General features: G+C 30.8%; 2 protein-coding genes across 4 annotated transcripts in view; one reads left to right on the top strand and one right to left on the bottom strand.

Annotated features, from left to right (window-relative positions):
* Positions 1-9988, bottom strand: part of LOC101253061 (pectin acetylesterase 9) — a 32239-nt gene extending 22251 nt beyond the window's left edge. For 2 of the 3 annotated variants that reach the window (XR_011220337.1, XM_069296220.1), the window contains exons 1-6: positions 4690-5851; positions 4494-4572; positions 4313-4386; positions 2797-2906; positions 2526-2606; positions 224-378 (exon numbers count right to left, since the gene is read on the bottom strand). Coding sequence is in view for 2 of the 3 variants with exons in the window: in XM_069296220.1 (XP_069152321.1) it covers positions 224-378; positions 2526-2606; positions 2797-2906; positions 4313-4386; positions 4494-4572; positions 4690-4969 (779 nt within the window). In the remaining variant the exon portion in view is untranslated. Of the gene's footprint in view, positions 1-223; positions 379-2525; positions 2607-2796; positions 2907-4312; positions 4387-4493; positions 4573-4689; positions 5852-6330; positions 6461-9443; positions 9527-9610 lie in introns of those variants that run through there. The other variant, XM_069296219.1, reaches the window with a different exon arrangement.
* Positions 9989-17793: 7805 nt separating this feature from the next.
* Positions 17794-19717, top strand: LOC104646151 (DNA-directed RNA polymerases II and IV subunit 5A). The gene is given in 6 exon segments (XM_019212601.3): positions 17794-17854; positions 17929-17933; positions 18045-18107; positions 18110-18226; positions 18964-19077; positions 19409-19717. Coding segments are annotated over 6 exon segments (486 nt in total). The 3' UTR covers positions 19535-19717.

Below are 19717 nucleotides of genomic sequence, written 5' to 3'. Positions count from 1 at the left end.
ATGGCTTAAAATATAAAGATGTTTCTAGCACCTCCCTCAGAATAATCAGCAGACCCATCATTGAGGTAGCCACAAATTTGTGCATTTGGCAATTCAAAAGCAACTATGAAAGATCACACATTCAGAGAGCTATAAATGGACAGAGGAACAGGAAAAATAAGAAAATAAATTATTTATATTTAACTTAATCATCTAATCAGAATAGATAGGATAGCTGAGTAACCTGAAGCTGCGCCCATTATGGGTGAGGAGGAGGTAGTCAGGAGCTCTCACCACTGCCTCTCCAGTAGAATGCAACTCAATGCACTCTTCAAAAGGAACCAATTGGTCCAAGTTATTTGCATCTTCATGGAACTTCGGTGCTATTTCCACAGTCCACTGAGGAAAGAATGTTATCAGCCTACGAGGGTAGCAACATAATAAAAAAAAAAGCATAACCGACTAAATGACATCTATACCAAATGTCCTTTCAGCTGGCTAAAACAGATATGAGCCTTTTCTGCATCAATTTACTTAACACAATACAGAGAAGTAGCTCAAACCATTTTCAAGAATTTCACGTGTTCCCCTGAAATCAACAGAATCAACTATCCCCATCGGATTCTACATTTCTCCATCACACACAATATGGTTTTACTCTGAAAACATACATTAAAAGGAGGTAGAGACTCACAGCAAGATGACTAGTAACATAGTAATAAGGAACCATATGAACGCATCAAAGTTGACTGCCTTGACACTAAAAAGAATAGCACAAAAGATATTCTATTATTCGGCTTTGCCTCACTCTACCTGAAACATAGAAAACCTAACTCCATTCAGAGACCGGCTATCTACTAATCGATTTGCAAACCTTTCATACAGTCTGTTGGTCTTTAAAAGCTTTAGGCATACATAGATGCCTCTAGAAAGGTATAGAGGTTTCCACTTTCCACTGTAGCAACTCTACTATACTTCTGTTCTTTTCTTTGACCGCAGTAGAGTATTAAATTGGCAACTTATAAATAAGAATTCTAGTCTGGGTGTGGAAGAACGTGTGAGGGTCACGACAAAAATAAGAAAGGATCAGAGTCTGTTTCATCAGTGAAGTGATGCTGAAGTGGATAATCTGTGTAGAATTGTATCAACTTGTATTTATGGCAATGGCAAGGAGCTATGATAGCAATAGGCTGCTGTTTCTGTAGGAAAACTTGTAGGCTCCAGGTATTTCTAGGATCGCGACAAACAAAGAGACAGTGACCCGAGGCATTTGTGATGCGTGTGTCAAAGTGTAAAGCTTAGGCACATGAATAAGAAGGAAAAGAATTTTGACAACCAACTGTCACAATCACATCTACAGACTTGGTTGTGCGTTGGTTCGACAATATCCGAATTCCAAGCCAAAAATTATTCCAGCTGAAAACCAGTTTTGAGACTTGAACAGCTGTACCAGTCTGCCCACAAATGTTGATTTGAGCATTTAGAAAAATTATATCCTTCATGAGCAGTGAATTCGACCACTTCTCTCACAAACCCTTCTTTCCTTACAAAAATAAGTAGGCATCTGGCTATAGATCCCAAATATTTGTCACTTTTGTTGGAATTGTGTTTGGTTATACTTTTGCGAAGGAAATTTGAAATATTGTTCATGCTTGAATGTACTTAAATACAACTTCATAAGTGAAAAGTAAGTTGGACAAGGTTACAAGTTGTTCCCAAATTTGAAATACAACTTCAAGTTGGATTTGAAATTTTCGCAGCCAAACTAGTATTCACTATAAAGTGAAAAAAGAAGGGTCAAACGGGTTCTTTGTAGAAAGACAACCACTTGGGTAATATTAACCACCTATGACCTACCCTGCATCTATATACTAAGAGATTAGAGTGCGAAGGGTAAGGAATGGGATTTACTCTGCTAACTGGAGTTGACACACTAATCTAGCAATACGGCTAACCAGGTCCTTATGATTGTAAAAGATACTGTGCATGCAAGACCTTTAAGAAGATTATTCACCTATTAATTCTTTAAAGTGAGTATGGAAGTTCAAAGAATTACACCATCCATCCAAGACATAGAAAAATAAATATAAGTATTGTGTGACAAAGACAATTGATCTGTCAGATATACACAACAGAATTATATTGCTGGTATGATCCTCAATTTCAACCAAACCTAAATTTGCAGCAATACAATATTAAATACAGTCAGCACATCTTTTTATACAAGTTTCTGCACCCAAAGTGCATGTTTATTCATAGCTAAACAGTTATTATTGTGAAACGTGTGGAGAAACACCTCAAAGATATAAAGCTAGAGCACAGTAACAACCAAATGAAGGAGATAACAATAGTCAACTCCTCATTACTATGTGGTGATTCCTTTAGTTTAGGTACTTTTGACGACCCCCAAAAGTAAAGAACCAAATACTTAGCTAGCGTTTGGCCATTTGAAGATGCTCACTGCAAATAAGTTGATGACCTCTACATTTGCAATTTATCAAAATATGAGGTTATTGAAGGAAATAATCACAGAGATGGTGGAGAACCTTATCAAATTGATCAAGCTGCTTTACAGCCTCTGCTATTGCTTCTTGATTTTTCTCATCCCACCTTCTCTTTCGTTCTTTCTGCAAATAAGAAGAGTTTATAGAAAGAGAATACTTTAGAATCCTTCAAGAACGAAATCAACAACTACTACCCCTCAGTCCCAAAAAAGTTGGGGTTTGAACTTAAAAGAAAATTCAAGAAAAAAATAAATTATAAATACTTGGATAAAGCAAAGAACCAGAATATAAAGAGAATGGCAACCAGAATCACCTTTACTCGAGAGGTCAGTGTATCAGTAAAGAGCTCATACACCAATTTGCAGCCAACATGCCACTCACCAGATGGATTCTTCCACGAAGAATTTATGACAAGAGAAGCCCCTACAAAATAATAAATATATGAAGCATTTATGTTGCATATTGATAGAAACATAAGTTTTATATTGGATAAAAGAGAGACACAAGTATCTCGTATCTCCAAAATAAGTTTTATGCATATAAAAGATATTACAACATATCTACACATCACTGGATCTATTATGTATAATGTATATAATAGCTAACTATAACTATTTCATAACCATTTAGGATAAAGAGACATAACTTCTAGTAACTATTAAGATTACATTAGTTAAAATTATCATCAGTTAGTTATCATTCAGTTAGTTAGTCTATTAGTCATTCAATTAGTTAGTGGCAGCTGCAGTATCCAGCTCATTGACAGCTGTAAGGTAGTTACTAGTCAGATATTTTTGTTTCCTCCTTATACAAATACACACACTTGTAATGGAATTGATTGATTGTTTTTCCCCAAATTCCTTCCTTCTTCACTTACATTCTCATGGATTGAGGCTGTGATATTGGTTTATCCTTCTGTGCAGTCCTCTTGACAGTAACTATAATGAATTTCCAAATAACTGCTAATAACGTAAGAAACTGCCCAATACTCTATGTGTGAGAAATCCACAAATTTCAGATGTAGATCATTATCCTCACCCATCTTTCTTTGTTTCTTCCTCCTTGAGTAAGTATGGAAGATACGTGGCATATTATATACAAATGAATCAAGAGTATGTAGACTCATAGTTGTAGACTCATAGTACCTTTTGGTACTTCAAACTAAGCAAGCAAAAGATCGCAGGAGAAATGTAAATGTCATGGTCCCATGTCATAGATTTTCGGAAAATGTCGGAGCAATGCAATTAAAAAGAAGTGGTTTGTAGAAGGATGCACGAGAGTAGTTTATTTCCCTTTCAACTGCATACACTCAGATGTCCTGAGATCACATTACCAATCAAAAAAGTTGAAGGCATTCCTGAATCTGACTAAATCTTGCCATAATGAGAAATGATATAGGTCTTTCTTTCCTTTTTAAAGTTCATAAATGACGAAGGTCTACATCATTATCATCGTTGTAAACAACAACGGAGGATACAACTCATTCTGGAAACACTTCTTATAAATATTGAAGATTAGCAATACTGCACCGTCATTATCCAGTATATCCATATTGAAAACGTGTCATTTTGGGCTCTATGGTCCAATCATCAGAGGAATTAGAACCTAAGTCCTAGTTATGTGGCCATAGAAAGATTTTGACTGACAGGGGAAGTTTCAACCGTTCCATTAGTTATCAGCTGATCTAAGATTGAATTGGTCTATAATAAATATAAATTTTATAATTAAACAAAATGTTTCAACGTGATGGAACTATATCTTAAGAAGACAAGTCAAAGATTCTAAAATAGGTACAAATTGGAGAATAATTCCTAAATTCAAAGACATACCAGAAGCTCCAGTAATACAACAATTGTCATCAGCCTTTACCACTGTAGAAGTATCAACATCTCCGCTCCCAGTACTGCAAGTAAGATAATCATTACCAGTGCATGCAAAATCTAGTACTTTTTTAATATCATATCCACTAGAAATAAAAAAAAAAGTAAACTTCAGATTCTCAAGCCTCACCAATCTATAACATCAATGACCTTCGGCTTTCCATCAGAGGTAACTCGTAATCCAGCCGCAGCGGGATCAACTCCAGAATCTGAGACACTTAATCTCATAAGCAATACACACAAATATGAACTCACAAAACAATTGTTGACTCATTTTCTCCTAATACTCATCGACAAGTAAAACGGATCGAAATAGAGAAAACTACCGAAAATAGCAATGATGACACCGCGACCATCGTACTCGGGATGAGCTTCGATGAACCGATCAGCAGCAATCTCTTTCTTCGGCATTTGAGCAGCAAGGAAAGTTGACTCTTTCAGTTTGAAACTACGCACAGCTCCGTTGCCGTCGCTGGATTCAACTAGCGAAGTACAAGGCATTATTGCCCTAGCTGTTCTCCTTTTGGGCACAATGATGGTAAGAGATGGAGAAAACAATGAGTGCGAAACTGACTGTGGAAGTGATTTAAATATTGGATTTTGCATCAGGGGTGTTTTCGTAAGTTTGTCGAAGGGTGTTTTAGTAAAATGGTGGATTCCGGCAGTGGCGGTGGAAGGAGAGATTGCCACCTGCCGGAAATTTGGGGATTTGTGCCGATGGGTTTTAGATGGGTTTGCTTCCCTACATGTTAAATTATCTTATCTATCCTTGCATGAAAATTGCCCATTTTGGAATTTGCTGCTCCATGAAGTAGCTATAAAATATCTCAATTAGAAAAATAATCCAACTAAATTAAAATATGAATTTATTCTATAAATAGAAAAAGATTCCAGACGAAATAATTGTTACGTCCATGTTGAATAAAACGTGAAGCAAATATACTTTTCTTTTTCCCTATGATCATGTTTCATAATTCATAAGCAGATTCTAAATTAATTTTAAATTTGAACTTCAATTTTTATAATGCACGAACAAGCATTTTAACTATCCAATTTTTAAATAAATAAACACATGAGTCCTATATGGGACAAATCACATAGGACAAAAAATGACATGTGGGACATGTGTGTCTATTTGTTCAACTTTATACAAATTTAAGAGTCTATTGGCAACGAATTTGGTATAGGTACAAGCGCAGATTGAGAGGTTCCATAGTCAATTTTTATCGTTTAAGGTTGGAAACAGTCTAGTTAGCTCAAAATCGATCATAAGCACCGAAGAAGAAAAGCAGAAAAAATAGTACGACTCTTAAATGGCCACTGGGGGACCAATTGTACTAGGCTTTCGATGGAAATGCAAGGCAAAGGCCCAAAACTGTACAAATCATGTTGCATCAGAAATCACAATTTCCACTTAGATTTATTCTTTAAAAATATCTAAAAGATATATAAAAACGAATATAATTTTGTTTGAGTCTCAAGTATAATAAAAAGTAAGATTCAACTTTATTGATATAAATACACAAATATCGAATATAATCAAGTTAATTTGAACATCAATAATATCAATATTAAAAAAATACATAAATCATAGTATTAATTAGAAAAACTAGCCCATAGGCTTTGTTGTTAGTTGTTACTATCCTCCAAATTCCAACTGGCTGTCGGTGCACCCACTAGCCTATACTTTTTCATGTTTTAGCATGTACATAATTGACATTTATTCCCGTAATTTTTTCTATAAAAACAGTACTCTTCACTAATCAAACTCAAATAGAGTATAGGATAATTACTATTCATAACTTTACTTCAAAATATTGATCACGTGAAAAGAGACAACATCAAATGTGAGGGAACATGGATTTTGTCACACTAGCAGTATCTTATTTTCTAATATAGTAATCATATGAGATATTAACTGATTAGTTTTATTATGGGACCGAGTTAAGAATAGGTTTGTGAATTACCGGGATTAAAAGAGGCATTGTTGCTGAGGATACCAGAGAATACTTCCCATTTGTTCATATAACGAGTTGATCCATGAGTTGATTTGGATCTATCCAAGCATGATTTGATATCATTGCACCACCCACCACCCTATTAATGAATTCAATAAGAAATTAATTAAAACTTTGTCCGTCCACGATACTTCTTGGACTAAATTAACCCAAGATAATGCATCTTTGATTTTGCCTCAAAACAAACACACAAAAACCAATTATAGTATCATAATACTTAAGTTCTAACTACGATACTTCCTTAATTTGAATGAAACTTTATAACCGGCCTATATCAACTTTCTTGTTATAATTCAAATAAAAATTACTTTCTTAAATTTCGTATCAAATCTAATTAAAAAGAAAAGAATTAAAACGAGGGAACAATATTGTTGTCTGTTCTGAGAATTTGAGCGGTATAATAATAGCTAGAAATTTGTATTGGGATACTGGCAACGGTGATAGACGTGTCTATTTCAACACAGTTCATAGGAAATGTCGTGGTCCTAGTAAAAGTCTACTAAGTACTTATAACACTATATAACAATTAAATAAAAGAAAAACAATCCTTCTAAGTTTCAATTTGATTGTACATCTACTTTTTAATCTTATAAATTTCGTATCAAATTAATAGAACAAATATCGTAACCGAGAGAGTATTAGGTAATGTGATAAAATTGACTTTCTTGTGTGGTCCATACTCAAGTTGTCATGTACAGTAAAAGAATGGGCATCATGCGCCCAACTGGATTGGAGTAACATGTATTTAAGCCGCCTTTTAAAAACTAATTGAAAGGATAAGCTTAGCATTATTATCCTAATCTATATAACTACATACTCCGTAACAATTATTGAGAAAGTGAAATTGGAAAAATTGAAAGAGATAATAGGGTCCCTTTTTTGATAAATGGACAAATATGTTTACTTTTGGACACACCATATCCTTTTGTTCTTTTCAGGTTTGATGATTCATAAGTAGTAGTAGTAGTAGTAGAATCTTCCCACGCCTACACTATTTACATATTTTGAACTGGGCCAAAAAAACGCAGCTAAAAGAAGAAATATGGGATACCATCGATATAAAAATTTTAATAATTTAATTAGTTGATTATATGAAATTTTATATTATTGATCGGATTAAAAAAAGGCCCAGAATAACATTTTGCATTAGTACATCATAAATGCTTCTGTCACACATCCCCGTTATTTTGGGACACCATACTTTGTTCCTCGACAAATACCAAATTTAGTACTTATAATAATTTTAAATTTTATAATATTAAATTAAAAATATGTTAAATATAATTTTAAATAATTTATAATTTAAAATTGTTAAAAAAGGAAACCCATCATAAAGAAAATTAACAAACATGAAGTGAGATCAGCAGAATGAAAATAAAATAAGATGGATTTCAGTTTCTCAAGAAAAACAGCATTAAGGTCGTTTCCTAACTTCCAAGAAAAACAAGCGTCAAAACGTGTCTAAACCGAAACAATTATGATCTATTTTTAGTCAACAATAAATATAGAGAGACCCTGTACTTTTTTATTTCTCACCAATAAGTTCGGGCATTTGTTGAAGTTTACTTTATGATTTCCAACTGTGACATCATATATTAGTAATGAATTTTGAATTTATATACTTCCTCCGTGAGATAGTATATAATTTTTTTAGGAAAAAGACTTTTAAAATTTTTGATTCAAAATGAATTACATATATTTATATGGCTAAAAATTTATTTCATTAAGGATAAAATAGATATGTTAAAGTTATTGAAGGGTGTGTTTGGTATGAAGGAAAATGTTTTCCTGGAAAACAAGTAAATTTTGGACTTATTTTCTCATTTTTAATTGGTGAGTAGAAACTATTTTCCGAAAATGATTTTTAGTGTTTGATTATGAATGAAAAATGTTTTTGAATTTTGAGGAACATCTTTTATTTTTACTAGAGTAGAAAATAATTTATGAAATTGAAATATTTTTTTAAAATAATTTTTTTTTGGGAGGGGGTGTTAGTAGAGGTGGGGGCAGAGGAGGGGGGTTGGAGTGAAAAAATAAAAATTTAAAGTTGATAGTATTTTTAAAAAGCAAAATTAGTTTTTTGGGGGTTGGGGTTGGAGGGCTGGTAGGGGTGGGTGGGGGCTGGCCAGGGGGAGGCAGGAGTTTAAAAATAAAATTTTGAAGTTGAAAATATTTTTAAAAAAGCAAAATTAAATTTTTGGGGGAGGGGGGTTGGGGCGAAGGTAGTCAAGGATCGGGTAAAAAATAAAAATTGAAAATATTTTTTAAAAAATTAATGTTTTTCCCAAAAAAAAGTAATTTGAAATTGAAGGAGAGCTTTGGAAAATATTTTTGGGAAGTCATTTTCCTTAATTTTGAGAAAAATAAATTGATTTGAAAAATATTTTCCAAGACTTTTGCCCCAACTAATCATGAGAAAATTGGACAACATTTCCTTCATACCAAACACACTCTTAATATAGAAATATGTCATTTATTACTACTAACTAAAAAGAAAAGTAAATCACATAAATTACAACAGAGAATGTATATATAATAAGTTTCTCATCAATAATTATTATCCATCAAGGATATCTAATCTCACAAATAGGATATACAGGGATACAGGCAGATTTTATAACTCGCATTCATGTTACTTATTATCTATTACTATTAATTTGGTATTTATTGGGGCTTCAATAATTCAAATTCGTGTAGAATAGAGCTCATTTGAGTTTCTATCAAAGATTTTTTTCACACACTCAAATCAAAAACTCCAATTAAAAAAAAATTATATTAGCAATTTTGAATAATTCAAATTCGTGTAAAATAGAACTCATTCGAGTTTCTATCCCAAAAAAAAAAAAATCATACACTTGAATCAAGAGCTCTAATTGTATTAGCTATTTTTTGGGATGAGAGAGAAGTAATTTTTTTTCAGTGTAAAGAAAGGTTGCAAGCACGTTGATTGACAAGTAGTGAGAAAAGCAAGCAAGCAAAGCAAAGAAGTGTGTAACTACTCATTCAACAACTCTATCAGAATCTTTCTTCCCAACAAAAAACACCAGAAGGAATTTACTTGCCTCAAATTGCAAAAGCCAGTTGTCTACTCCAGCTCCAAATCCACGGTGCAGGTGATACGCCGGTAAACTTCCATCCAAGCAATCTGCAAAATCAATAAGCAAATATTCAACAAGTCCATGAACTGCTTTTGGTAGAGAAATTATTTAAATCAGAAGCGTTTACATACATGCTCCTAAAGCAGTAGCGTTTTGAACCAGAGTCATGTTGACCAGTAGGCGATTCTGTTCTCCTTTCGAGTTAACCAGCCATGGCCAGAATATGAACAGAACAAATTTCAACCCCGAAATTGAATTCACATTCATTTTTACTCTTCTCTGAGACGGAAATGTCAAAGTAAAATTCACGGAGAAATTAATTTTAGGTATTCTATCAGAGAGAGAATCTGAAGATTGTTGTTTAAGATGAATGGAGGAATGAGATTCTCGTTGGAGTAAACAAGTGAAACAAATCTGGAAAAATAGCAACAAAATTAGGGAGAGGCGAGCAGTGAGGATTTGAAGATTCAACAAATAGAAAAGATGTGACTTATGAAGGGGGATTTCCCGAGGGAGGGGACGGAAATGGGAATGTCTTATTTATGGTTTCAAGGGCAATTTGGTGTGGAAATAGAATACACAAAGTTACAAAAGAAATTAACATAATTTGTTTGATCACTTACTTTTATGATAAGAAAAGAGATAATGCATAAGTACCTTCTTATATTTGAAATTTCATAAATACACTTATATTATATTATATTAAGGTTTTATTATCTTCTGAACTAATTTTATAAATAATTTTCTATCCTTTTCGATCTGCATAGTACTAGCTTGAAAAAAAAAAGTCAAAAACAAATAGAAAATTACTTATAAAATAAGTTCAAGAGGGTAATAGAACCTTAGTATAGTATAAATGTGTCTCGAAAATTTCGGGCATAGATTGAGGGGATACTCGTGCATTTTCTCGTAAGAAAAAAAACTACCTAATTGTTTACTTCCTTCATTTAATAATAGTAATAGATTTTATTTTAAATTATTATTTTTCAACACATATGAAGATTCTTTTCCTATTTTATCGTCAATATTAATTATTAAAAATCCTTATATCATTTACTTTTAATTAATATAGGACATCATGATAAGATACTCATATTAATTACTATTTTTATAGAGGTGCAACGTTCAAAATGGACAAATAAAAATGAGCAAGAATAATATCCATTTGTTCCTAATTACTTTTTTTCCTTTAAATTGACACACTTATTAAGAAAATATTTATTGACATAGTGAATTTACCATTTTACCCCTATTAGTCATGAACTGCATGAATTGAAAACTTAATTTCAAGAAGTTTAACTTTTTTTATAATAATTAATTGAGATTAAAATAGTTAAAAGAAATTGTTCTTTCTTGATTTGTAAAATGAACAAGTAATTAGGGACAAATAAAAAAAAAGTAGACAAGTAATTAGAAACTGAGGAATTAATATATACACTCCGTTCCATATTAGTTTATTACCTTACTAAAAAGAGTTGCCTAATGTTAGTTAATCACCTTACATAATCAAGAAAGTATTAATTAAACTTTTCTTGTATTACCTTGTAGTATTCTTTTTTAAGTTGTTCACATTTGTTTGTAAAAATTTTAAGAAGCTTTTGAAAGAGCGAAATAGTAAATTATCTTCTTATTTATGATTTCTTAATATGCATGTAAAAAACAAGTGATCAACAAATATCAGATGGAGTGAATAATACTTTAGCTATTTTTAAGGGCAAAACATATCGTTAAACATTTAAACTTATCAGTATATTTTATTTACATATTCAAACTATTACATGCTTTAATTGAACATGTGATTAAATGTTTATTTTAGGCACTCTTTACTTAGATTTAAGGGTTAACAATTTATAAAAGGTTATATGTAACATTAAAGAAAATGACATATTTTAAATTGTTAATTTATTCATAAAAATGAATACTTTGAGAACACACCTATAACTTTTACAAAATTTAAGCTGAAAGTGATTAATTGCAATATTTTGCTATCATATATTTATATGCTCAATTCAAATAAATGTTGATTTGAGTGTCTAACTATAATATGATAGACAAATTAAGCGACTAATTTTGTGTGTTTTATTCTACTTTATAGTTCATATTAGATTAGTATATCAATTTCTAAATAATTTATATAAAATATATTTTATGCAAATAACAATTAAATATTACATTTTGTTAATGCTACAGTGTGAGCAAAATATCAAAAAGACAATCAAACATTTTATTATTAATGTTTGATGCCCCTTTTATTTTACTAAATTTTGAATTTATGTCAAAACGCTAAATCATAAAATAAAATAATAAGTATGTTATTAAAAACACTAAATTAATCGTAAAGAAGTGACATTTAGAAGATGACAACAAGCTCATCGCGAATCAGCCAATAAGGGAATAGTGAATTAACTAACAACTTGAGGTAATCAATATGGATTTATGGTGCAGTGGAGGACTGTTTCATTCTTAATTAGAAATTTCGAATTTGAATTTTGATATAAAAGAATTTATTTGAAGTGTCATTTCTTTTAATGAACCTTGCAATATGTAATCTAAATTTAATTAAAATTCTAACGTGAACATTATATTACGAAAAAACAGCTTGAGGTGGTGGGGTTGGCTTCAATTGCAATTGACAGGTGATAATGAGATTGATAAGTGTGGGCGGGACTAACTTTTGGTTATTGTTAAGTAAGGAGCAAGCTATATCTTATCATTGAGTTTTTTTGAGCTAAATTTACTCTCTTTTCTAACTTTTCTTTTTCCTTGTCCATTCTTAATAATGAAATTAAATCATTGCACGTGGGACACCACTTAGGACAAAAAATAACATGTAGAATGACATGTATTTCTATTTGTTCAATTTTGTAAAGTTTAAGTGTCTACTCATGCACACCCAAAGTTGAAGGGCATATATGTGATTTGAATTCAAGTTAAAGGGCATATTTATGTATTATGTCGTATATAAATATACTCTTTAATTTGTTTTCGAATCATCTTTATGTCCTTCAATTTTGGGTGTGCACAAGTAAACACTTAAATTTATATAAAATTAAACAAATAGAAACATTTAAATTTATATAAATAAGACGAATACTATTTGTTACTTAAATAATTTGATTTCTAACTTTTGTTTTTCAAATGAGTTTATCTTTAATTTTTTCCTTAGCAAGCAAACTTATGTCTACTGAGTATAAGCTCTTTGGACTGACATAACTTATAAAATATTATGATGCAAAAACATACTTATCAAATAAAAAGAAGAAAAATTGAAAATATTTTGATAAGATCTTTCATAAGTAAATTTAAATCGCATATTAACTCAGTCTTTAAAAAATGAAAAAAATTAATTTATAAGTGGACGAATCAATAATCCATATAAATTTCGCGAATTCAAAAATTATATTGACACCTGTAATCTATAGTTAAATGCAAAAATGTCAATCCAATGTAAAGAAAAAAAGAATAATTCTAAATTGTTTGAACTTAAATTGGCCAAAAAGTCCAAAATATATAAGTTGCTTATAATTCATCTACAAAAATTAATGCTCCTAAGAAAAAATTGTTGACATTATTAGTTGTTAGGTATTACTATTAATAATAATTAGAATGATCATTTAAAGTTGTAACAACTTGCTTTTCTTGGTAATTTCGTCATTATCCGTTACTATATTAAAATAGACAACGCCAAAATTCATTTACTGTGTTAGCTAATCAGATATAAGATTGAAATGATTTGTTCAATTTCAACATCATAGTCCACGTATTTAGTAATATGATTTATGAATTAATTAATTTAATTGCGTATCCAAATGTAACTGCAACTCTTCTATCATTTTTCTTTAAAAATTGAAAGGCACAATGATTAAAGTGTCAATTTTCTGTTAATAGTTAGGATCAAATATATCATCGTTATTAATTACTCAAATTAAATGAGAAATTAAGCAAATATCTTATTGTACCATAATTTCCATCACTATTCAATTTTTGATTAATTTATAAATTCAAAATTACCAAATTTTGATGTGAATTTCAAAATACAATTCCAAATATCTAGAAATATAATTAACAAATTTAAAAACTACCAAAAAGATATCACAATTCACAATAAGTTAGTAATTTAAAATAGGGCTAGTTTTAAATATATAAAATGAACTTATTAATTTATAAGAAATATAATCATATTTTATTTACATGTAAAAATACCAAAAGTCGTAAAATATATATAATAAGTATATATTCAAACACACCAAAAAAGTCGAATATGTTTGAATCAAGCTCATAAGACTATAATCATAAAGAGAAGAGGGTAAGAGAAGTAGATATAAGAAGAGGAGTTTTCTTCTTATTCAAGTGTATTCAACAAAAGGTTAATAATATCTCTAGGAGTTCGGAGCCTAAAAGATACAAAATATTAACAATAATTCCAAAACGGTATATAAAATTTTATATTAACCAAAACGGTAAAGATCGCTGCACCAACAGCGACTTACCCCACCGGAAAAGGCAAAATCGCTGCCTCTGCAGCGATTTTGCAAAATGTCTAAGCAGCGATTTATAGAAAAAAATTAAAAAAATAAGAAAATCGCTGCCCAGTAGCGATTTCAAAAAAAAAATTAAGAAAATCGCTGTAGGGGTAGCGATTTCAAAAAAAAAATCGCTGCTTTGGCAGCGATTTTGTTAAATTTTTTTTGAAATCGCTGACTCAGCAACGATTTCCTTATTTTTTAATTTTTTTTTTTAAAAAAAAATCGCTGTTAGGGAGCGATTTCTTTATCTTTTAATTTTTTATCTTTTTTTTAATTTCCTTATTTTTTAATTTTTTTTATAAACTGCTGCTTAGGCAGCGATTTCATGAAGAAAGCAAATGGACAATCCACTGTTCCATAAATTTATAACAGAATATAAATTATACATTAATTATATACTAACTATGCATTGTACTTAATACATTAAATAATGAAATATAATTTAACTAAAAATACAAAGTATTCACGAATAATCCATGAAATATACATTGACTATCATTTCTGATCAATTCAAAATCTCCTTTATACTGTCTCAAATTTTAGATTTGAGATCATCTCGATGTTTTGAGTCTTTTGATATATAATTTGCTCAAAACGATTAATATTTATAATATATCAAATTTTAAAGAAGATGAGAGAGGAGGACGAAACAGCAACAAAAGCAAAGAAGGAGATTTGAAAATCAAGTTTTTGTAAATACGTGGTTTTGTTACAAAAGATTAATTACGTATCGAAGAGTCTAAATTTGAAATTGTAGGTGATTTATTGTAGTTTCTAAGGACATCTCCAACCCAAACATTAAATTTTACACCAAATTTGGTGTCATCACTATTTTCTATGTAATCAACTCCAACTTACTGCATCGAACTTTACATCATAAAGAGATATTTCTATCTCTCTTTATTATTATATTATTATTTCATATATTAGTTACTTATTTCATAAAACAAATTCTTTCTAAAACATTTACCATATATAATTCATATTATTATCTTTTATAATCGTTTAATATAAATTTATTTTGTACCATAAAATTTTAAATAATATAAATTGCTAACAAATATTATACATTATGCACAATGAATAATACAAATAAAAGTGAAATAATGAATGAAATACAATAAAATAAACATTACATAATTAAAAAAATTATTTTAAATTCTAAATAAATATTCAACTTTCAAAATTACCACGGTGTTCCCATAAATGCTTTATTAATGCATTACGTAGTACAAAATGAGCTTCTTTGTCCTTTATTTTTCTCTCTAGAGCTAGAAATTGATAATTTTCATCTATTGTCATTTACACAGTCGAAATTGAACTTTCGACGCATCTTGAATTAGTGCATTAAAATCATGTACATCCTCAATTATTATGTTGTGCATTATAATAAATGAAGTTGATATATCATGTAGCACTTCTTAATTTTTTTAAAAAGTCGTATATAGAAAAATTAATTTATAAAAAACTTAATTTTATATCTAAAATTAATATTATAAAAATATTGCATAAAAAATAATTAAACATACAAGAAATTTAATTAAACCATACAATTTATATAATGTTTAATTAAAAATTTATATAAAAAATAATGTTAAAATATTTAAAAAGTGAATTTGTTTGATGAATAGTGTTATATCAAATTTATTGTAATAGTATTCACATATCAAATTTGATATAAAAATCAATGTGAATTAAAGCTCAAACATTAAATTTTACACTAAATATAAGATTTGATATAAAAGTTAATGTTGGATTGGAGATGGTCTAAAGTGGATGAATTTGGTGTTTGCATCAAGTAAAAAAGAGGAAGTCTTTTTTTTTTGTTTGATAAACAATGTTTAACACCTCAATATCTTTTATAATTTTGTATAACGTTATATATTAGAAGTATCATATTGTATATCAAGTTTTAAATTAATTTTTATTTGTCATGAAAAAATTGAATATTATTTTATTCCGAATATAAAATACTGTTTATTAAATTGAATTTTGGACTAAAGATCAATAATTTATGTTTTGAATTATATTTTTAGGATATAAGTTTGATAGTTATATATTCTCTCTGTTCGTATTTAGTTGTCCACTTTAGAAGTGACACACATATTAAGACATCAATTATTATCATAGATTAGTTATAGTTTTACCCTTTACTTAAAAGATTACGCAACTCCTAAGTATAATAAATGTATTTTTTTATTCCAAAAAACATGCATTACAACTTAATAGTACTAAAAATTTTCTACATTTTGTAAAATAGACAAGTAATATATTTTTCTGAAGTTTCTGTGATCTTTTTCTGTGTAAAATTTCTCATTTCTGTGTGTTATCTTCGTTCTCTTTGTTTCTATATATATGCATTCTATGTATGAAAATTTCTGCGTAATCGTATTCACAAGTACAAGGAATATCGTCGCCTTAATTTAATGTGATAATGATTTGTACTTTGGAGCTGCATTTGCAATTAGTTATCATGCTGATCTTTCATTCTTGAAAATTAGTGTACTTGTTGCTTGTATAATGGGAGGATGATGTTGAGTTTGATTTTAAATTGTAAGGAGTTGAATTTGGCGTGAGACATAAGTTATAATAACCTAAAATGAAGCACTATTTATCCCACCATTTATACCTTAGTGATAGCGGAATAATTTATCCATGATAACTTGTTCTCAACCGAATGATAGTTGTTCAGCCAGTATTGTATTGTATAGTTACCAAAGGAATTGATAGTTTTAGGCTTAAATATTGTTTGATTTTTAGTGATAAAAAAAATGGTTGATGATTTTTGAAAAATAAGTCAAATTATAGCAGAGTTAAAAAAAAAAAAAAGAAACTAAAAAAAACTTCATTAGTTCTTTTCTTGTCTAAGCCTGGGTGTATGGAGTCGCATGGTATCTGTGTTGCTGGAAAGTTATAGGTACCCGGTGAATTAATCAAGGTGTGTGCAAGTTAGTCCTAACTGTTGGGTTATCCCACATCGAAAGTAGAAGGGGCTGGTGGTCAATTTATAAGTGTGAGGGAAAGCCTCAACCTTTGAGCTAGCTTTTGGATTGAGAAGGTCCAAGACCACCCACCAAATTGTTGTATAACAAGTCTCAGCCCAAGGCCCGATGGGGAGATTGTTGGGTTATCTGGCCCGATGGGGAGATTGTTGGGTTATCTCACATCGGAAGTGGAAGGGGGCTGGTGGTCAATTTATAAGTGTGAGGGAAAACTCAACCTTTGAGCTAGAAAAGGACCAAGACCACTCAACACTAATATTAAATAAATAATTTATACTCAAGTACCTGTTGAAGTCTCTCATACATGATCCTTTCAAGTGTTAGTTTCACATCATCACGTTTGGACCTACGTTTCTATATTAGAACATATTCTAACTGATCTCTAGCTGTTATTCATGGGATTGTAAGAAATTTGTATCCCTCTCCGGATTTTACTTTGATCGCCACAAAATGAACATATGCTTTCAATTTTCTATGATGAAAAATCAGCCTCTCTCAATATTGGGTTTAAATTGAGAGTTTCAAGAAGGAAATTTGTGGGTATCACATATGCTATATAATTTAACAACTTATAGACCATTGCCGTTGAACTGTTCTTTTTTGCGTTAGTGATTTTATTTGCAACAGAAGCTATTAAAAATAAAAAAACAGTAGTTTTTTGTGCGTCTCTAATATAGTTTTTTCTGTCTGTGATGCACTAATATATAAAAAAAAAATGTTAACCACCGCGCTGGAGGAGTCTGACCTTTAGATTAGGAAGTTGGGGCAAAGTTTCTTGTTACAAAGATGACATACTGCAATCCTTTTCTGATGATGCATTCAGCGTTCACCGTTCAGAGTGGTAGCTGTAACTCAGACTTCAATTGATGAAATATTCGATGTTTGGTTCAGTTTCCCAGCAACAAATTTGAATTTTTTCAGGTTTTGTGGCTTAAGTTACTTCCTTTCTACTAGTATGTTAGTACAGTACCATTGTATACCTGAGGATTTCAGACTTATTTGCTACCCATGTCTGAGCCATTTCCATTTGATTCCAGATATATGTGTTCTTCCCGGAGGAGCCAAAGGTTGGTGTTAAGACCATGGAAACTTATACAGAGCGCGCATGAAAAAAGAAGATGTCTTCCAAGCAGTCCTGATTGTACAACAAAATCTAACTCCCTTTGCTCGTACCTGCATAAGTGAAATATCTACAAAGTTCCACTTGGAGGTTTTCCAGGTTACTCAACTATTTTTACTATTTAGTTTGTTCTTACTACTTGAACGAAGGATTGAAATTGTTATGAAATAGCTAAGGAGCTTAGTTTATTTCGTGATCATTTTATTTTTTGGTTTTTTTGTTGTTTGATTTCTTTGATTTTGGTCTGATAGGACCACCAAAATCTGAGAGCCTTTCCATTGATGACATTTTCAAGCTTCCGAAGTATATATGTTCAAATTTTTCTAGAATTAGAATAAAGTGCAAAGTCAATTGTCAAGTGTAAGAATCTACTTCCTACTATGATGCAGACATATCCAAGATGCCTTGCAGGCATATCAGGTTGCCAAGTCCGCGCCATGGCCAGAAAGTAGTGAAAAGGAGAGAGGTTGTTCAGGGATGAGAGTGCCTCATTTAGTGAATTCTAATTCTAATACAAAGCTAAAATGATAATAGAATCCACAGCTCTCTTTCAAGTATATAAGTTAATAAACTAGCTTATATGCCATTATGGATTAATCCAGGCTAGATAACATGTACTTGACTTCATAATCCACAAGAGAATGGCTTAAGACTATTATACATCATATGAACAAATCAACGCTCTGTTATTTGTTTGATTTGGAAAATCAGGGAGTTCGCTTGGCTTCCAATATGCACATTTACACGTTTAGTTGCTTTAAGTGATTGATAGTTATATTTTTGTCTTAGAATGCTTTTTTCTTCTTAATCATCAAGATAAGTGATTAATGTTTCAGGAGGCAAAGATGTTGGTAAACATAAAAAAACATGTTCTAATTCCTGAGCACCAGACATTTACTCTTGAAGAAAAGAAGACCTTGTTGGAAAGATATACTGCGAGGTTCGTCTTTGTAATATTATTTCACTTGCTAAAGTTTTCACCTCATATAATACACTAAATACCAGAAGACATGTGATGCATGCATAATGTTGAAGGCATTTTTATTGAGCTAGTGCAGTGGAGGTCAAGAGTGAAAGAATGGAGTAAACTAGAAATATTATGGGCTAAATACCTGCATACATTGTTGATCATCACAGTCATGGCCTTGTTATCTTCTGCTTCGTCCTTTTGGCTGATCGTTTTGTATCTACCTATCATCTTGGTTCCATTGCCATTGTTTTGAATTTTATGCTATTTAGATAGGCAAGATTGATAACTACACTACCTGATTGCTAAAACAGCTTCCTCGGATTCAGATCACCGACCCAATTGCTAGATATTATGGGCTAAAACGTGGCCAAGTCGTGAAAATTATCAGACCAAGTGAGACTGCAGGGCGTTATGTTACTTACCGATATGTGGTCTGAACTAGTTTTTGATGTTTTCACCGGTTGACTGGATAGAACAGTCAAGTAGTGTAGTTAGATATTTGCTTAAGCTTTACCCCCTCAAAAGAGGTGATTTAGAGTCTCGAGTTTTCTCTACCCCATCTAACCATGTAAAAACAGGGACGCTTTACGTTCTTGAAATGATAACCATCTTTTTGTGAA

This window comes from Solanum lycopersicum, chromosome 3, assembly GCF_036512215.1.
Source record: "Solanum lycopersicum chromosome 3, SLM_r2.1".
Classification (NCBI taxonomy): domain Eukaryota; kingdom Viridiplantae; phylum Streptophyta; class Magnoliopsida; order Solanales; family Solanaceae; genus Solanum; species Solanum lycopersicum.
Note: the sequence above shows the minus strand (reverse complement) of the source record. Positions and strands in the feature narration are given on the sequence as shown.